We start from the raw sequence: 20,914 nt of genomic DNA, 5'->3' as shown, positions 1-20,914 counted from the left end.
GAACTATACTACTCAAGAGAGGATATATACCTGTAATTTACTCATTCGTTTCCAAAATGGGTAAAACAAAAATGGATGTCACAGCTTGGGTAAAGTGAACTTTACATAAACACTCAAAAACATTCATGCGTCTAATGTACCCTTAAACATCACTTTCATGTTCAACTATTTACCTTTGGGAAAAAACCTCCAGCAACCGCAAATCTCACGCCGTCCACTTTCTCTACGTACAAGCAGTCTCATGCGACCATAACCAATATCACTTTTCATATAGAGGAATTGGAAAGAATTCTTCCATATTCACAGACACGCTCCTCCAACGGTAAAACCTTACGCAAACCACCACAACACTCATTCATGTCCATTTCCACTAAACAGACTACGTCTCCCCCCCTACTACACAACAGAACTAGTGGCACTCGTGAATTTATTACCTTACACAAATGGTGCGTAAACTGTTCCTAAATGACCAACACGCTTTCACTCCCTCGACTTCTCAGTATATCATGACTCATTTAAGTTTTCCGTGGTTCCACCGTCTTACCAACCGACTCCATTGTGTGATCAGTTAATTATCTGCACTCACGTCATGAAGCTAAACCTGAGAAAATGGATATTACGTACTGTAGTTACAAAATTTTTATCAGACATGTAATGCTTATGCTCTACTATTACGTACAGTTATACTAACCTTTTTGGTTTGGTAGTAACAAATCATTTCCCGGGATCCACGTCGCCACAATGACCTTTTAGTGTTTTTTTCGTAAACCGCCCACCTGCATTCACTTACAGCAGCCTTCATTTCCTAAGGCGAAAAAATGTTTCAAGGTATGGTTCATTAACTGAACTGTCAAGTTTAAATCGGAATTAAAATCTGATACCAGCAGTTGTCAATAAGGAAAATAAAACTTTTTTTTTATTAAGTAGTGTTTATTGGGGGGCAATGGAAGCTGTACAATACTGAGCAGCAACGGCAAAAGCTTTGCCGAGGCAGCAGCAGCAGAACACCAAGCTTGGGGCACAGATGGGCCAATTTTGTGCCTCTGAAAAATGCAGCACAGGTTGAGACAACCATCACTACACTGGATCCTAATGTTAAAAAATGTTCAGAGCAATTCTGAACCAAAGACCTCAAAATGATGATGATGATTTCGTCATTAATAATATCTTAGGTTCAAAATCGCAGATCTCAGTGACCTGACAGGAATCCCTCCCCCCCAAAACTTTTTTATTATCAATTTAAATTCAAAATCCTCCCAAAAATAATGAAATAGATTGGCATCAACAGAACTTAAAACTGAGCAACTTGCACAGTAGAAGAAATTAGAAAATGCTCTTTTTAATAATTATTCCGTAGGTTCCAAGTAGGTTTTGACTGACCTACCAGGGTAGTTTCCTGGATATCAAGAGAAGGATAATACAGTAGTTGATAGGAATGCATTTCCATTCTTATTTCCTTACAGCTGGTGGGTAATGGGAAACACAGAAGTTGAGGAACAAATTAAAAAATAAAACACTGGGATCAGTGGCTAGCAGAGACTAGACACTCACACGGATGTTGGAGTGCGGGAGGAACTGGCTAAGTTAAAAAGGAAGGCTAAGGGTCTAAAAAACTTGTGGTTCAGGAGGTGGTAGTGTATGAAAATATAAGACTTGCCAAGAGAAGATAAAGACATAAAAGAAGGATCACGTAAAAGTGATGAATGAATGTGACCAATCCCCTCCCTACCACTAAATGCTCGCAGATATACACAGCTAGCCACTTCACAAATACTGTAACTGCAAAAAACCATCAGCTGTAATAAATCACTTACAAAGAGTGCAAGTTAATTCAACAAGCTACAATAATAAAATTATGGAAAAATTTATCATACAAAAGTTTAAACATTAAAGTATAGGTTATTCACTTGCTTTAAAAACCCTTGCCAAAAGTCTGAAATACGTCAACACCCGAGTGACAGGCAGAGGCCACGCCGAAACCGATGTCTGTACGGTATTATCCAAACCAAGGGCTTATTCCACTTTTATTATAATATATTTTCCTTTCAATATTTCTCTTATCAGATTTGTTCATACTGTAGTTATATGTCACAGTCATAACTCCACTGGTCAACACTGGTTTTTTATCACAAGTCACCAACCCCACTGCGATGAAATTCCAATGAATGAAAAACGGTGATATTCAGGAGCTCCATCACTGAAAAGGTAAATGAGTTTATGTATTACTACGTGATTCTTGTTATCAAAACTGCAGTTTCACAAGTTAAAGGCAAGCTAACTTTACCAAACTTGAACCCACTACTCTTTCGTCCACATTTCTGTTTCTAGCACACCAAACTAAATCTATAGTGATCTGTTTACTCTACCGTGATTTCCTACGAAAGGTTTTACTATCCTACTTGTGTCAAGCATTAAAAATGAACATGAAAGGGAATCCAGTTTACTTGAAAATATCACCAGGGTAAGGGAACAAAGTTTACTTTGTTTACTTAAAGAATCAACAGGATCAACAGGGAAAAGGAATAAAGTTTACTTTTACCAAAAATCAACAGGGGAAAGGGCATAAAGTTTGCTTTTTAAACAATCAGCAGGGAAAGGGAATAAAGTTTACTTTATTAAAACAATCAACAGTGAGGCAATAAAGTTTACTTGAAAGAATCAACAGGGAAAGGGAATAAAGTTTACTTTAAAAAAATCAACATGAAAATGAATAAAGTTTACTTTAAAAACCAACAGGAAAAGGGAAAAGTTTACTTTAAAAAAATCAACATGAAAATGAATAAAGTTTACTTTAAAACCCAACAGGAAAAGGGAATAAAGTTTACTTGAAAGAATCAACAGGGAAAGGGAATCCAGTTTACTTTTAAAAAATTCAACAGGAAAAAGGAATAAAGTGTACTTGAAAGAACCAACAGAAAGGGACTAATGTTTAGGTTTTAAGAAAATCAACAAGGCAAAGGAATGGAATAAAGTGTACTTAAAAGAATCAATAGGGAAAGGGAATCAAGTTTACTTTTTAAGAAATTCAACACAAGGGAAAAAGAGTAAAGTTTACTTTAAACAATCAACAAGGAAAGGGAAAAAAGTTTACTTAAACAAGAATCAACAGGGAAAGGGACTAACATTTACTTTAAACAAATCAACAGGGAAAGGGAATCAAGTTTACTTTAAGAATCAACAAGGAAAGGGAATAGAATTTACTTTAAGAATCAAAAAGGAAAGAGAACAGAGTTTACTTCAAAGAATCAACATAGAAAGGGAATCGAATTTAGTTTAAAGAAACAGGGAATAGCAATAAAGTTTACTTTTAAAAAAATGAACAGGGGAAAAGGATTCAAGTTTACTTTAAAGAATCAACATGGAAGGGAATAAGGAATAAAGTTTCCCCTACAGTTTTATACTGAATGCTGTCAACTCTGAAAGGGTTGGTGAGCTAACAAAACCTCTAGACTGTACATAACCTACAAAATCCTTTACCACTGGATGAGAATTACAGTACATACCAAATACAAATGTGACTACAAACTCAAAGTTTACACCATACAAATATTGAACAGTTTTAGATTTAAGGTTCTAAAATTTAATGCATGCATCAACTTCATACCTCTGATGTATGAGAGAGAGAGACTGGATATACCTGGTCACTACAAAATTAAATTAACAAATATACTACAAAATAAATCAACACACCTCTCCTTTCTGCCCATTACGTTCAACATTGCACAGTGGAATGCATAGATCTGACGTGAAAATTACAGCAATTTCACATTTGCCACATTTTATTTAAGCCTATGACCTTCCCATAACAACTGCCAATTAATCTTGCAGCATATCCTAGAGTCTACATTACCTATGATGTGTTTATTTCATCTAGTATGTATCTTGAAATTAAACAGCAAATAACTATACTCTATTCCCAGTACCATAATTGTACAAAAGCCTATGTAATTACGACAGATATCCTTACATTTAGACTATAAATCCATTAAGCCTTACATTCGATTTAGCCTTACATTCTTCTTTCACTGCCAACTAACTTACCTCAATAGGTCATGGAGATTAAATAATCCCCTAATGCTTCAACAACAGAAGCTACTTGAGGATGTTGAATGGGTTCTTCAAAGACCGCTATTAATATTGCTTGCAGGGTCTTCATACAGTGCATTCCAGATTTACCTTTCTTGCATCGGATAACCTAGAAAGAGAAAGAAAAGTTCATATTAAAGGTAAGAAAACATTATAGCAAAAAAGTTGTTTAAAACAAGAGGACCATGGTTTTTTATTTTGATTCAAATTTTCCTATAAATCCTACGTAGAACTTGGACTGGGGAGACATGGTCTCCAAAAACTTCAACCATCTTTACATGATAATAACAGCATATTAAACTGACAAACTGCAGCCCTCTTTGTAAGATTTTCAAGATTTTTCGACGGTGCAATGTGAAAATGTGGCATCAGGGTGATGGGTTAAACTTGACCACTTCATACACAAGTTTTCATGCAAGTGCTGTCCTTTCTCGACACAAGATACAATAATCATGATTTTGACTGAAGCTGTTCAATTTCCACTACATATTTCTTAATTCTTCCATGGAAAGGGACATAACTCCCTTGTTAACAAATCACTGGCCACTTTTCCTGATGATGCTTTGTATACGTTCGTTTTAAACTGATTCAGTGACTAAGGAGAATTTCAAAATGTGAGTTTACAACAGACATGCTGTACATGCTTGAATGAGAAAAGCTATATTCCAGCTTCCAGTTCATGAGGCTGAAACTGAATTCAACTGAAAAAAGAATACATGAGTATTCAAGTGCCACTGGAAAATAAAGAGATGCTTCATCAACTTCATGGACTACATGGAATGAAACAGAGGGGGAAATACTATTCGCCATTCCAAAGTGTACAGTCATTGTTGCCAAAATGCGAGAATCCAACAACGTATAGTACAACAACACTATGGCACCATTAAATTTACACTGATCTTTACTATTTGAATTACAATTGAGATATACAACAACAAATCTTTTCCTATACATTTCCTGAAAGATGATAAAACTATCACCAGGATGTAGCTCTCATTTTAATCTTACATACTATGGTGAGTGGTCTGGTTGATCAGCACTGAAAACTATGCCATCCACCTTATCTACCAATTTACGTTCTGGGAAGCTGCAATGCAGACATGTGATGTAGGCAGCAGGCTAATGTTCGAATTCTCACAATCCAAATACACTACGATCTGAATAAGGGGCTACAAATTTTCCAGGGAAGCACAGACCTACATGGATATAACAATAGGGCCAACACCTGTCAGTCAAAACCTCACTAAGACCACTTATTTCAGAAGTGCAGTGATCTATATCTACATTTACATGGTACTATTACTGTATATGTACACTTCTTTGTACAACCTTAACTCCATCTTCCTTTGCGGTAGGCTGCTCATGCCTTCTGTATCCACAAAAATTCTACCTTGGGAACCCGCTTCTCCCATGCCAAGCAATTTCATGTCTCTTACACGCTACCTAATTCCCTGCCTACCTCTGCTTCTTCTCCCTCCACGGACATATCATATGCTTACTGTATATCTGCATTACGAGATGCTAAATGTTCGTCAACCAATGCTACTTGTGTTAGAATGGATCTTGAAATGGTTATACCTGGCAAGTGAATTAACCTACAACAGCCTGATGAAGGCAAGATAACAATTGGGAAAATACTTCACAGAGCTAATCAAATCACCCCTAGAACAGAATGGACAAATCCTTCTGGACAAGTGTGAGCTTAATGCTAAATGGGAGATATTAGTTTCCATTACTTTGAAAAACTGTGAATTCCAAGGAACTTTAATCAAACCCTTCTTAAAAGAAGCAAAGAGAAAATAGAACTTCATGGGTATAGCAGAAATCAAGTTTACATTAGTCTTTTCAAGACCTAACCAAGTAAGCAAGCAGCATTCATTCACCAGGCTCACAAAAGGTCGACAATGTGTACCATCCTACACCTAACATAGCTTCCTCTCGTGCTAGGGACAATTCAATTCGCATAAGGGGGTGTATAAAGTTCACAAGGTCCACATACACTATTTTTAAATTCACCACTAAAACCTTTCAATACAGTGCATGTTTACTGAAAGTTGTCAAAACGGTATCATGAAAGTACTGTAGCTTTAAATCTGCTAAATGTGGAGCAAGGTTAAAAGTTGGACAGGTAGACGAGAAAACAGAGGGGAACAAACTATGCCGGCAGCTGGGGCCAAGGGGATACTGCCAAGAGCCTTAGTACTATTTACATTGAGCATTACTGTAGATGGTAACCAACAGATATGAGTAGTAAACAGTGCAAAACAGAACCTTGACCACAAACAATGTTACCTCCTCATTCTAAACATATAGCGTGTTACATAGTTACAAGTTGTGAGCAGTCTGCTTAAGCTAAATTTATAAATGTCACCCATCCTGTAAACCCTCACCCTCAGAGAGAGAGAGAGAGAGAGAGAGAGAGAGAGAGAGAGAGAGAGAGAGAGAGAGAGAGAGAGAGAGAGATATTACCCATCTTCCAGCAACTTGTTACTCTAAGACGACCTGCAAGAAACCTGGCCAAGCCTAAGTGTACAGTACTAGAACTTTCAAATATACAGTACGTATTGTATTCAAGTCTCGTCATACATTATATACAGAAATTAGCATAAGCTGGCCTCTCAATTAAAGGAAAAATCCTATCTCAAACCCACCTCCTTCAACTAAGGTTTCCAAAATTTCTTAGACAAGGTCCCTTTTTAAAGCCCAAATAGTGGCAGCAATATTAAACTAAGCACCTCGACAGCAATAGTGTCCAAATTTACCCTCAAAACAATTTAGCTGTTACTTCCTGTTTCAGTTAAATGGAGTACAAGCCACAACTAAAACTCCTTATTAGCCGGACTTTGAAAAGTTTGTCCCTACCAAAAGAAACTGGGACATGCATTCTAGACAAATTCATTTTATTGCCAACTAAATTACTAACCAATCCGAATAATGAAAGAATTCTCATCCCCTATATGTAATGAAAGTGACTACTGTACTGATATGATACCCATAAATGATCATTCTCAACGCTCATAAGTAATGAAAATGAGCACAGTAATAGTATTATCATGGCAATCTGGCATGCAAATACATGAGGCCATTTTCTGGGTAACAAATTTTATGTCTGTTTTTAAAAGTATGCAATAAGCCTACAAATACTGAGTGGCGCATCTTTTTTCATTTCCTTAGAAACACTCAACCTTTGTCACAAGTTGGGTTGCTTAGTTTTAATGTGTATATAGTGGTATAGTAGGAGATAAAACTTCACTGTACCATTTTTGGTGATTTAGCATACGTATTTTGTTCATAATCGAGGATTTCAGCTTATAGTCATACTAAACGTTTCCAGCTATACATGTTTTCAAAACTCCAGATTTCTAACCAATTACGTAACTATGTTCTAAAATTACATCCATACATTGCAGCACTACATTTTAAACATGGCAACTTTCATGTTAACAAGAAATATAAAAATCAAAATGTTTAACTAGCCTCTACAAAATTCTAGGTACGAACTACATTTTCCTTCCAGGTTGTCTACAAAAATCTGGTTGGCAAGCAATACATATTACCCTCTTCCTGTTCTGCAAATTTAGTAAAACAACTTGTGTATAACTCTAAGAGCTGGAAAGGTTGAAACAATCAGTTGCTAAGTTTTGTTTTGGTCAGTCTAAAAATCCATCAACACAAGCCAGTAAAAGGTCACTTGCTAATTTGGCAAATAGCGATAAGATGTCTTAAACATTTAACTATCTCTGCCCCTGCATTTTCAAGTAGTGTGACTATACCTTACATTGAACACCATACCATCAACCAAGCAGATATGTAAGGAAGCTTTCCAACTAACAAATGAAATATATAAACCTATAAACATAACCATATAAACACATATTCTAGATAATATTTGCTACTTAAAATAACTTTATGGTTGCTAATTAAAAACAAAAAATTAACGCGCATGGTAAACACCAGCCACATTCAAAGTGGTGGTGTGGAAGAGGATTAAAAACTACAAAACACAAACTAAGAATGTACTTCATCCTGCACCTATACCCTTAATGATGAGAGCAAAAGGCAATAAATTTAAAGTTTCGAGATCCAGCATGTCCTACTATACATTAAGACCTATCGTACTTGAAAAGATAGCGCTCCCCAACCAAACCTTAGCCCCCGCCAAGAAAAACTTTGTTGTTACTTACTGAGGATATTTCATTTTTACTGTCTGTCATTTTGCCTCAATTGGTCCTTTATTGTATTTTTTTCCTAACAGAATCCCTATCTGTAACTTTTTTTTCTCTTTTTAAAACCATTTAAGAGCTGTCTAATAAGCACATGCTGTTTGATGGTACAGGAGGGAATTCAAAATCATGGGGATTTGTCAAATTATTATTTCAATCTTCCCACGATGAAAATCCAGTTTTGGGAAATATCTGACCCTGTGGCCAATGTGGGAGGTGTGTGTGGATTAACTATAACAGATGATGCCATGGGAGATTCTACAGATAACATAATATACCTGAAGTAGAGATTTTCAGTGACCAAAATGTATCAGAGGTGTAAATGGAGAAGAGAATGTAAAAGTCCATCCAGTGGTAAATGGGAAGACACTGAAAAGGGAACTGAAAGGGCAGTACACTAGAAGAAAGCTGCAGCCATAATGAAACAGAACGAAAAACTACTGATTAAACAAAATATCCCATTAGTAGATGATGCAGACTAAGATGGTAACACAAGGCCTGTGCTACTTTGCAGTGGAAATGTGGTCACTCAATATGGCATAGATTTTTAAGATTCATGACCAAAGTAAGGTGGAAGAGTCACTTAAGACTCACAAAATGGCAGAGAAAAGAGGCATTGCTGACTGAAAAACAAATAGTGACTATTTGCCCACAAAGAAGAGAGATAAGCAATGATTCGGAAGAGCAACAGAAATATGCAAGTAAAGTGACATAGACGCTGTAAGAAATCATCGATAAAGTAGAAAAATGAAGACCCATCTTGATGAGAGTTCAGAAATGATGTGCACAGGACAGCAAAGAGAGCCCACTGCATGTTTAACCCTACTATGGGACAAGCTGTTGCTAACGAAGAGCTTTAGCTATTAAACTGACAAGAAACAAAGCTGATTTTCAATAAGCTTTTCTCGCAAAACTTGACAAGACATTGGTCAAGTGGTTTGCCTTTCAACCTACAAGACCTGACTCTCATGCTGTACAAAAAAAAAAAAAAAAAAAAAAAAAAAACTAGGATAAAAAAAGCTGTACTAGGATAAAAAAAAAAAGTGTTCAATACCTCTTTTAGCTGGCAAATTTTTTATATTCTAAGTGCACAAATTTAAGCTTAAATCCCAGTGGAAATTACTTTCTTCCCCGTGTCCTTTAATCTCTTTCTTTGGCATGGTTCAAAATGAAACAGAAGCTTGTCATTATCTAAATCTAATCCAGAATTCTTATTACGTACTACATTTTCAATCACATCTTTTTGCACTATGAACCAAAAATTCCACACTTCCTTTCAGTTTTATTCCACTGTTCACCACAACAAGCCACTGAATGATACTAGAGATATTAACTTGTACCCAAAAAACTTATGGCAAGAAAGGAATTTGGCTATTCTCAAAAACCTTGTTGTCTGCATACGGTGATGTTTAGCTTATTTCCCTCAACTGTGATGTTTAGTTTATGCTCTTCCCAAAATAATTTTATCACTAACATCATTTCAAATACATTTCAAAGGTCAAAATATCCTACCGAAAAAAATTCAGGAATTGTTCAAAAATAAACCCAGTTCAAGAGGAACTTAACTGAACCCTCCAAGAGATTATCCAATAGATCTGCAGATGAGAGAGAGAGAGAGAGAGAGAGGGAGAGAGAGAGAGAGAGAGAGAGAGAGAGAGAGAGAGAGAGAGAGAGAAGAGAGAGCTGTTTTTAAACAGGGTACATCACCATTCCAGGTTGGGAATTACCTGGTCAAGGGCACCTGTGTATGTATTTGGACATCATTTGTAAGTTATCAAATATGTTAAGACCTGACTTAGGAATATCATACAAGGAATCAGACAGAGTTATAATTGCATCCTGTTCCTGAAATGTCCTCAAGCACTTCAATTAGGCTCACGTGCAGGGTACCCAGAAACTTGTCAAACTTACTTTTAAATGAGTGCAATGAGTTAATTAGTGATACTTTACAAAATAAGAAAATTCCACAGGCAAAGTCACTATAAAGTTAAGTACAAATGAGAGACTTGAGCAATCTGGGATGGGCTATAGCTTAGTGTAGGAAAGTTAAGAGAGCATGATGAATATTGAACACCAGTTCTAGGAGTGTGGTAAATGAAGAAGCTAAACTATCTGGTTTTAATAGTGTGTCAAATTTGGAACCAGATCCACCTTACTTTCATATACCTACACTTCACTGCATTTAAACCCACTAACTTCCGTCTAACAGATATGGAAGAGTCTAACTTTATTTTGTCATCAGTCGAAGTCAGTCTAACGGAATATGGGAAAGACAATCTAGATCAACTAAAATCAAATGCCATCAGTGTAACCTTGATATTATCTCTACGAAAAAAGTTCTCTGAATCTATTACGGTCACCTTGTTTTTCCAAGCTCATGGCTAAACATTATCCACCTCATTTTGAAAATATTCAGTTTTCTTGATCTGATATGGTCCAAGATAAAGGAATACTGGTAAAAATGTAGATGTTAATTTTGTATACTCTTCAATGTAATTCCACTCTCCTATTTACCTGGCATGCATAGGCTAAAAGAAGTGAATCTAATTTACAAAAACAAAGAAAAAATTCCATGTTGTCTTTTAATGTTAAACTGTTCAATAATGTGTATTACACGATACAAAAAATTGGTAACTTCACACTACTACCTAATTTTTGTCACTAAAAAAATCATCCTTTACATGGCAAAATCACTGTCTGTATTTAAATATTTATTCCCTTTGCATAGTTTGCCGATTACTAGAATAATCCATGTTTACCAGTACCATACACACTACAAGGTGAATTTACAAAAAAGATGGCAATACTGTATAGGGGAGTGAGAGGAAAAATTCCGAGGGAAATTCTGCTTTGATTTTGGCAACAAACATTAAAACTTGATTCCATGTTACTCTTTGTTAACAACAGAAGGGAGGTGTTAATACTAAAAGTACTACAGTACAGAGTACTTTCCTTTTCCCAAATCTAATTACACTTTACATTGCATTGCATTGATGCCATTTTTGTAAATTCACACAGTGAGGGATAGTGTGCACTACACAAGCACAGAATTTTATGCCTACCTTATCAGTTCCAGAGAGGTAGAAGAACTTTTCGCCACCCATGTGAACACCTGTCATCGCCAAATTGTTTTGGTCTTGAAAACTTTGTGAAAGTTTCGTGAGCTCATCTCTTGATGGCTGAAACAGAAGAGAAAAATGCATTAGTATACAGCATTCAACCAATAAAAATTACATTACTGCAAAATCATCAAGAAATTTCTGGTTTATGAGAAATTATAACTGTACAAAACTAATCCAACTAGATTTTTGGTCATGGGGCAACTTATCACAGAGACGACTGCCAACAATGAAATAAAATCGGTAAATTTAATACATACAGAAATTCACGTAAGAAATACACACATCAGTGATGGGAAATATCTAAGAAAAACAAATTACTTTCCCTCTATTGCTGTAGAAGGAAATTATACTATAATATTGATAAAATGAGAGAGAGAGAGAGAGAGAGAGAGAGAGAGAGAGAGAGAGAGAGAGAGAGAGAGAGAGAGAGAGAGAGAGAGAGAGAGAGAGAGAGAGAGAGAGAGAGAGAGAGATGTAACGATCAAGTCCTGATGTTACAGAAACGCTTCCCTCGCTTAGCCCCCATACTACAGTGGTCCTTGCCCTTAACTCTTCCTTTGTCTTTATATCGGTATTCGGTACAAAAACTAACTGGCCACATTCAATTACACAATCTTTCTCAAATCACTGCCAACCTCTGTATAATCACAGCTGCCCAGCTAATTACACTTACAGTACTTCATATATTTAACCTTTCATAAATGCCTTTCCATGCAGAAAATGCACTCCCACGATGACTACACATACATACATACATACATACATGCATACTTTGTTCTTTCTCCCTTTTGTTACACCTTATCCTTTGAGTAAACTTGAATTCAAACAAATTTAACACAATACCTTTCTTCCTGTCACAAACATTAAAAGTTTATATTGATACCGTATTTGTGCTTAAGATCTTACAATATCTCTGTGACTTGCACATGGTTAAATTCCGCACTAATTTTCCTTTCTCTCACTATAAATCAATCTTACTATTTTCTTGCCGTTTCCCTCTAAATTAATGGTATCTGAAAAAAGGGAACTGTTTCTCATAACTGAACCATGGTCACAAATGCTTTCATTAAAGATAATAATGTATGCAGAGATTCTTCACGATGTATTTTCTAATGGAAACAGGTTCCTGGACCATTTGAGAGGCAATACCAAATCACAAGAGCAAACAGCTTTTAAGTCCTAAGAAAAGTAAAATCTGAATAAAGAAAGCAACATATATTTACAAACACATCCCCAACCTATCTACCACAGTAACCATACGATATTAAAAATACCTGAAAACTTGATCATTAAAAATTTCTACTAAACTCACAATCTACAAAACCTAACTAAAAAAAAAAACGATGTAATGCAGAGTAATCTAAAATTTCCCCTGACCAACTTGTATTGTACATCCCACTGTTTGAATAAGATACTTTAGTTCAGGGTTGCAAATTTGAGCAAGCCTGTACAGTAAATCTGAGCAGTGTACACTATTCCTGTGACTGTCTGTTCTCAACTATATTATTCTATTTATAATTTAATATTCTTTCCCAAATTTCATCTACGGTCATTCTATGCTTCTTCCAATTGGACAAGTGTTCACGCTCAACAACACAAAAAGAGAACCCAAAAAAGCCTTTGTCATTACATACTACTCTTTCAATTTACTATAAGTCACTTTGACCAACTGTTGCATGTAATGTGTACCTTTAGTCTTTTTGGCATTTCTGTTGAAGTTTACAATACTTAGGTTGTACATCTATCATAAATCACCCATAATCACATGCCCTATAACTAATGAGATTAATACTATTTAAGCACTTTTTCTATAACTTCTATGAATTCCCCTTTCCACATACATCTAATTTCATGGAAAATTGCCAATTGAGATCAAGGTTTTATACGGCTAAAATACTACATTAGAGATTCACTATAAATTTTCAATAAAGTAAGACTACCTAAATTACAGACTCAATTAAGTTCACAGTGACTTGGCCTCACACAGCTAATGTCCTAAAATCACTCCTGAAATACATTTGCTTGAGGTAAATGTAACCAGCCATTGGGGTCAAGATTACGTAATATGATAACTTCTACCTCCTGTTAATTAGTATACATTTTGTGGACCTGATTTTCTTGGCTTTAATAATACTCTGAATTAACACACATCTGCCCCCACAATAACCAGGATATACAGTTATTTCAATTCTGGCACACTATCAAGAAAGCCCTGTCAAGCTGCAGAAGCCATGGCATTCCACTGGCAAACACCTCAATCAAAAGGACCTAGCAATAATTTCACATCACTGAGGCTAACCCACCAAAAATGAACCCCTATTTTCAAAACGGAAAATCTTCTCCAGCAGCAAAGTTTCCCTACCTTCTTGGCATATTTGAAAAGCGATGCCACTCATTAAAGTCTCAAAACCATTCCAAATAACACTGTCCAACAATTTTTAGTTACTATCTACCAAATCCCTTACAACATTTGCAAACCATCTTTTTAATTTTTATGCTGGAAGATGCCTTGAAAAGGCAAACCAATACTATGCTTAGAAACTGACGACCCAAAAAATTACATTTGTTAACAAATACTTTAAAACATTTTATAAAAAAACTCCCATTATTCCAGATGCAAAACTAAACTAAACCTCTGGAAAAATTTGCAGAGCAAGTGAATCTCGTAGTATCAATTATTAATCCTCTGACTAAACTTCTGTCACATAATGTGTATAAGATCTCTTTCAACAAACTTGAAGTTCCTGAACCATATTGCTAAGGCCATTTAAGGAAAATGTCTTGTCAGGTGCTAGTTCAACTGGCATGAAAAACTCGCTATCAACAAAACCCTACAGTTCCTAACTCAAAATCCAAAAGTCACTTGTATAAATACACCATTTAGGGGACGCATTTGCAATTGTATCCAACATAGCTCCCAAATTTTCCACATTATATACGGACTTTTTTTTTTTTTTTTTTTTTTACCATGTCAGGTAGGTTATAGCTGGATGCAGGACCGTATTCTTTCTCAAAGTTTCTAGTCATGGAGTGAAATTTCAAGGTTAAGAGGCCAATAGACTTGATACAGACGAGACTCACAGCATCCTGTTTCCTCTCACAATCTCTACGAGTTTCTTCCATACAGTGCTTTTACCATGTTCATATCAAAACTGCTACCAGTAAATTAGGATAAAAATTCATGGCTACTTTTATGCATCAAGTTAACCAATTTTCTATCATGTCTCCCATTTTATCACATCTAAGATTTTACTTCACAAACCAAATACCCATCATAACCTATCAAGGCCCTTCAATTTTCCTACTTCATTCAATTTACTGAATTTGGTCCCATCTTCAAATATCTTCACATTGTGAAAAATTTCCATTCAATGCTTGGCAACTCAACTTATAGAGAAAATAATCTATGATTTGCAAACAGATCTGCAGTATACTTTGTAACACACACACAAATAAAAGCACTATTTTAGCAAATACTATGCATTGTACTTTTCAATACTGAAGTTTCAAGAAACAACAATAATTTTTCAAAAGATAAAGTAACAAATGGCCAGAAAAGCATATCGGCAAATACAAGATGTTTGCAAGTTGTTAATGAGGCATCAAAATGCTCTGAACAAGTTAATTATTATTTCAATATGATAATTTTTAACTAATTTTCCTCTAGTGCAAACAATCGAAGTGCCCATGTCACCTTGTGAACAACAGGGCTATGTACCTATTTTTTACTTTGCTAATGAACTTCCTTGCTTCTAAACAATTTTTGCTAAAATATTGTAACACCCCCAAAAATTCCCACTATCCATGGTAAATTCTGCATATGACTGCAAAGTACTGTATACCCACATAGGGTATTACACTAGCTACACAGTATTTTGTCAATGACCAACCCTCCAACACTGCTAGTCCAGCAATACTTTTCACCTAAAACAGTATATCTTACTCTATTTCCTAACACATCTATGAAATTTAACCTTTAAGAATGTTGGTCTACACTTGTGAAGTCCCCATGCTTTTCCCTACATTTTCGCTTTTGCTGTAAAACCTATGTTACATGATCACTTGTTGCCTACACCATCAAGACTTCCAACAAAATTTTAATTAGCTGGATAGCAAGCAAAGGTGATGGCATACTATCTAGTGTGCTGGGCTAGGCACAGTATGAAGGAGCCTCTAATGAGGGCCATTGGCCATGATTTTTTCAAATCCCATGGTGTGATTTTCTCAACTCTAAGAAAGCTACTTATTTTGGATCTGTTAATGATCAGTATGCAATTGAGGAAGACTAAACTTTCCTTGGTTTTTTATCCAAAATTTTATTTAATATATATAATTCAGGCTTTATCATGATTCTGATAATATCAATTCAGAATGTAAACCTGTTGAATATAACAGCATTCACATGAAGGTACGATGCCTTGCCAGTAATAAATCACCATTTTGCCATTACCAACAACTAACAGGTCCACACCAATAGTTTGGTTTTAAAATTTTCCTTTCTCTAAAAATCACTAAGACAGTGGTTTACTGTTTCCAAAATGTGGCTCATACAGACCCCCGTTGAGCTTGGAAAATAAACCCTGACAATGTCCCCTGGATGACACATGTGCTCTTGAAAACTTGCATACTTTTACAAAGGATACTGGATCAATGCCACTCAAGTTAGCATGGCATAAGCATTGATTTCTATTTTCACATATGGATAAAATTCTCTATGGAACCTTGCTCCAACCTTAATGGCAGATTCAGCACCTACACAGCCAACACGTAACATTTACTAAATTTTCACTGATTACAACGAACACCCTTGGATGTGTACAGGCTAAAATCTTTTCTAAACACCCTCAGGACACTGGTTTAAAAATCTTGATGCCCATGTTTCTATTGCTCAACATCAAGACCAAATTAGGTGACTATCTAACTGAACTTTAAACAGTTAGACGTGATCATTAAAATGTCTACCACCACCTGGCAGCTTGATGTATCCATAAAAAAATCCAATACTCTATCTTTTCACCCCATGCACCTAAATATATTAAATCAATTAATTCCATCCAAACACTTAGCAACTGGATATCATACTTCGCAATGCCTGTCCTTCTGTCACTCACTGTGAAAATCTCATCTATCAAAGGCCAGGCTTGATCGCTGAAATTTACTGCACTCACTATAACCAATTAACAAGAACTAATGTAACATTTGTCATCCTGCAGGTGTTTAAAATCTCTCCATCACACGCAAGTTATCTCATGGTTCACCTGACATATAAAATCAAGCTCTGTAAGAGAACTAGACATTTAGGTATGACTAAAACCTGCAACTGGCGATATAAAACACACACACACAATGCATGATATAAAACACACACACACTCACACACACAATGCATGACAAGTTTACATAAAAAAATGTGCACCTCAACCTAACAGCATTCTACAGTAATGTAGTTAAAGCAATTTTATACCTATGTGCAGACAATACAACAATGCTCTGGTTACTACCTAGGTGTACTTGAACCTACACTCAATCACTATTAAATACATAATGACTTAATTTTGCCTTTCACACATTCTGCTACAACCATACATTGTATTTATGGCAAAATAACTTACTACTAAGTATCTATCGATATATAACCGTTTCATGAAAATATAGTATATTTTCTTTATGACCAGACTAAGCGTCACAATAAAACTGCTTCTGATCAAATAAATTTCAGGGGATCAGTAAAATGGATGCTTGGAACTAATCCATTCAAGGAATGAGAATAATTCTCCTGGTTGGGCTATATGCCTTATTTCAGCTAAAACATTCACCTGAATGCTAAAATTTTATTCTTGAATATGATCTAAGATAAGCTTAACAGCATTCCCCACAGGCTACTGGGAAAGATGCATCTGAACCTAATAATAAAACTGCCAAATTTACAAAGGCCAAGTTTCCCAACAAGAAATTTTTCAGAAAACTTAATTTGCCCCAAATCACTGATATACTTTCAAGACATCTTACAAACTGATTTCTCACTGGCTAATGCACCACAAAATCAAAAGGACAGCCTTTGTTCCCATACTATGCTTCCCTAAGTGATTCGCCTAACAATTTCATCAAAGAGCAGTCTTTACGGACAAAAATCGATTAAATTGAGCATATTTCACTTCCTTGCCAAAGACTACTGGCATATCCTGGAGTAAATCAAATAATTATTCCTACCAATCCTACGGCCTACCGAAGGGCACATCTTCACTGTCAGAAATATGCCTAACCGAGGCTCAAACCCATATAAAAACCCGCCAGACGGCCTACCATATGTCAACCAGTTTGCATAAGCCTGCTCTAACGATTCGGTATGTCTGTGACTTCTTCGGGTTCTCCGGCGTAATTTATTTAAACAACAATCATACATACACAGGCAGAATAGTCCTTAATTAAATGTAGCTTAAATGAGTAAATTAAATTGCTTAAATCACCTCCACGCACACCTGGGTGGGTCTCTCTCTCTCTCTACCTTCCTTGAATGAATTACCTCCATGCGGTTAAAATGGATACCCCGTACATAAGGGGCGTGCCTTCATCCCCTGTCATTTGAATGCCGGCAAAATGAAACCCAGCGAGTACAAATTGTTGGGAGTTTCGGTAAACGTATTTGCCAAATTCTAAAAGAAAAATCGAATTACGCAACACCTGCAATTTTGAATTTGACCCAGCCGAGCAGCAGCAGCAGCCCTGGACAGGACGGGGCAAGAGAGAGAGAGAGAAAAAAAAAGGGGTTTGACGCACTTATAACCGTAATGTCTGGCTGCCGTTAAATCCCCCCCTAAAATGCTCAAAAATTAAATGCCGCCCCCTTTACACAAATCCACCCGATCCAAATCGGAAAAAGGATAAAACATCCATCCGCCTCTGCAAATCGACTTTCTCTCTCGCACACCTTCGAGAGGAGGAGAAAACCCGGGGACTTGACTGACCACGCCATGCTTGTACCGGTCTTTGTTCATTTTAAAATGTTCCTGTCGGCCATTTAAAAGAAGGGATTTGCCTCCACTGCTAATTCTGCGGTTGGCGGATTCGACCGTGGCATTCTTAAATCGTTATTTTAAGGGGGAAAGGAGATCAGGGGTGGCCAGGGGATCTAGAAAAATCTCCGGGAGAGGGAGGAAGAGAGAGAGCGAGAGAGAGAGAGAGAGAGGAAGAGGGTGAGGGAGAGAGTGTGAGAGAAATGGTGAGAGAGGAAGGGAGAGAGTGAGAAATTGTAGAAGAGTGAGAGAGGCAGAGAGAGAGAGAAAGAGGAGTGGGTGAAAGAGAGAGAGAGAGAGAGAGAGGGAGGGAAGAAAAAAAAAGTGACAGGAGAAAGTGATGGAACCGGCGAAAGATCTATTATTATTACTCACTTCTATGTTATTACTCTTGGCCCAGCAGGTACCGTCGTGTCCAGCGATCACAGCTTTGGCGACTAGTCCAGAGCCCATAAGCTGCTGGTCCACATAAGTTTGCCAAGACATGATTTAAAATAATAAGTTTAAATTCGCTCCACCACAACTACTACCAGAGCACAAGTGACTTCACTACTGCCATGGGAGAGGTCACTCCCAACCGCACAACGCCAAAGCCTGTGTATTCCTCCGACGTGCAAATGCCATACGCCACCACTACGCCGCGACTCTTTCCTAAACTGCGTCTTCATTGGGCTCCAAAAAGAGCCTGGACTGTTCCCAAACGAAAATATGACGCTCTCAGAACAATGCGACACCGCCATTTCAAATTCGGCTCTCGCAAAATTGTTCGTGGTCGCCGTCAGTCATTTCTTATCTGGATTATCTGGCACGAGTTACCGTGCTGGTGTTATCATGTCCTAATCTTATGTCATGGTGATTTCAACGAATCTGTATTGATCGCGTATTCTTTTTCGTACATTTTCATGACAGATACAACGCTTAAAACAATCGAAAAATTCTGTTTCCACTTGGAGAACTACTTTGCTGAGCGTAGGTCTAGATGAATCATCGCCTGTTACTGGGAGGGTCCATGTGTCATGACGTCACAAATTTCACTGAGAGAGGATATATATATATATATATATATATATATATATATATATATATATATATAATAATATATATATATATAATTAATACAGGTAAGAAATCTCCTTCTACAGCGTCCTTCACATAGACTGAATTTCAAATGCCCTTTTTTTTTTTCTGCACATTATTCATTCACTAAGCATTTACATATTTTTCAACCTTTACTTTCTTCAAATATTTCGTTACGAGATACTTCCAAGGCCAGCACATTGATATTTTTTAATAATCTGTTAAAATATCTCCAAACTTTTCCGTCATTCAAACGTGTGATTCCCTAAGCAATATAAGGTCTCATTTAGCTTAAAAATTAGTATAAATCTACAACGCTACTTTCAGATTTTAAGTCCAAAATGTAAAATCTGAAGATTACAAGAAACTGGAAAAAATCCATGGTGATTTCCAAATAAAAATCTATGCTTTACTGGACGAATAACTGAACAGTATGAAAAATATAATCACTAGGAAATAATATTCGAAAAAAACACGAAAATAAAATGTGTATATATATGTGTGTATAAACAAGATGGGTGCATAATTGCAGACGAATGTTTAAACAGGGAATAGACAGTGAAAATGCCTGTAGATTAAACGCTAATGAAAAAAATACGTTACTTTCATTTTCCATACCTATATATGTAGAGGCATATGGTAAATTGGCTGTATTTTATTACACAAACTATAAAATCACATGTAACAAACAGAACGTAAATGACGGTACACAATGAGCTGGTTTTAATAAAAGCAGGTTTATTTGCAACAAATTCAGGACAACCTCAGAAATCTTTTGATCTTTTTAAAGACTGAAAAATTGTCACAGTTGCCATAAAAACAGTATTTTAATTTGAGTTTCGACTTTCCTATATATAAATTAACGTGTCAGAATTTAACAGAAAAAAATTTTCATTGTACCCCATAGCCTCATAAATTTCAGATTTTGAAACCTTTGCCTCACACTAAATACAAACTGCAGAATGTTAATTTCACTTCATAATGTAATGTATTACCCAAGATTTCAATTAAAGACTGTTAAATTCTAAAACTACATAATCAAAATAGGTCACATTATTTTAGAATAATTAAGTGTCCGTAGTTGATGGGTTACAGTGGCTCGCAGCCAGCTTAAATTTCTTTAGCATGAGCCCTTTGTATGTGCGTTTTATTCACGCATTTCACAACCTTTCTGGGGGTAAATTGTTCTTGTCTCCTCTTTCAAGCGAAGGCCGACGGGACTTGCTCCCCATGTGGAAGTGGTCATTTAACGGGTTTTATAAACCTCTCTAAGAGAAATTAACCGAAGTAGTCAAATGAGTCTAAGTGAAGAGAAGGAATTTAAACGTTAGTCCTATGGTCTAACGAAAGGGGGAGCACTTTCTTAAACCATAGTCTGGATAAAGAGTAGGAT

General features: G+C 36.3%; 1 protein-coding gene across 1 annotated transcript; it reads right to left on the bottom strand.

The window, feature by feature from the left end:
* Positions 1-909: 909 nt before the first annotated feature.
* On the bottom strand, positions 910-19,478 carry LOC136846544 (profilin-like). Its single transcript, XM_067117410.1, has 4 exons — positions 18,820-19,478; positions 11,372-11,488; positions 4,042-4,195; positions 910-2,197 (listed from the first exon to the last, which is right to left on the bottom strand). Exons 1-3 carry the CDS (start codon positions 18,928-18,930, stop codon positions 4,043-4,045), a joined length of 381 nt encoding a protein of 126 aa, XP_066973511.1. The 5' UTR covers positions 18,931-19,478; the 3' UTR covers positions 910-2,197; position 4,042.
* Positions 19,479-20,914: the final 1,436 nt, after the last annotated feature.

Source organism: Macrobrachium rosenbergii, chromosome 2 (genome assembly GCF_040412425.1).
Source record: "Macrobrachium rosenbergii isolate ZJJX-2024 chromosome 2, ASM4041242v1, whole genome shotgun sequence".
Lineage (NCBI taxonomy): Eukaryota > Metazoa > Arthropoda > Malacostraca > Decapoda > Palaemonidae > Macrobrachium > Macrobrachium rosenbergii.
The sequence above is the reverse complement of the archived record's forward strand: the minus strand, read 5'-3'. Positions and strand labels throughout refer to the sequence as shown.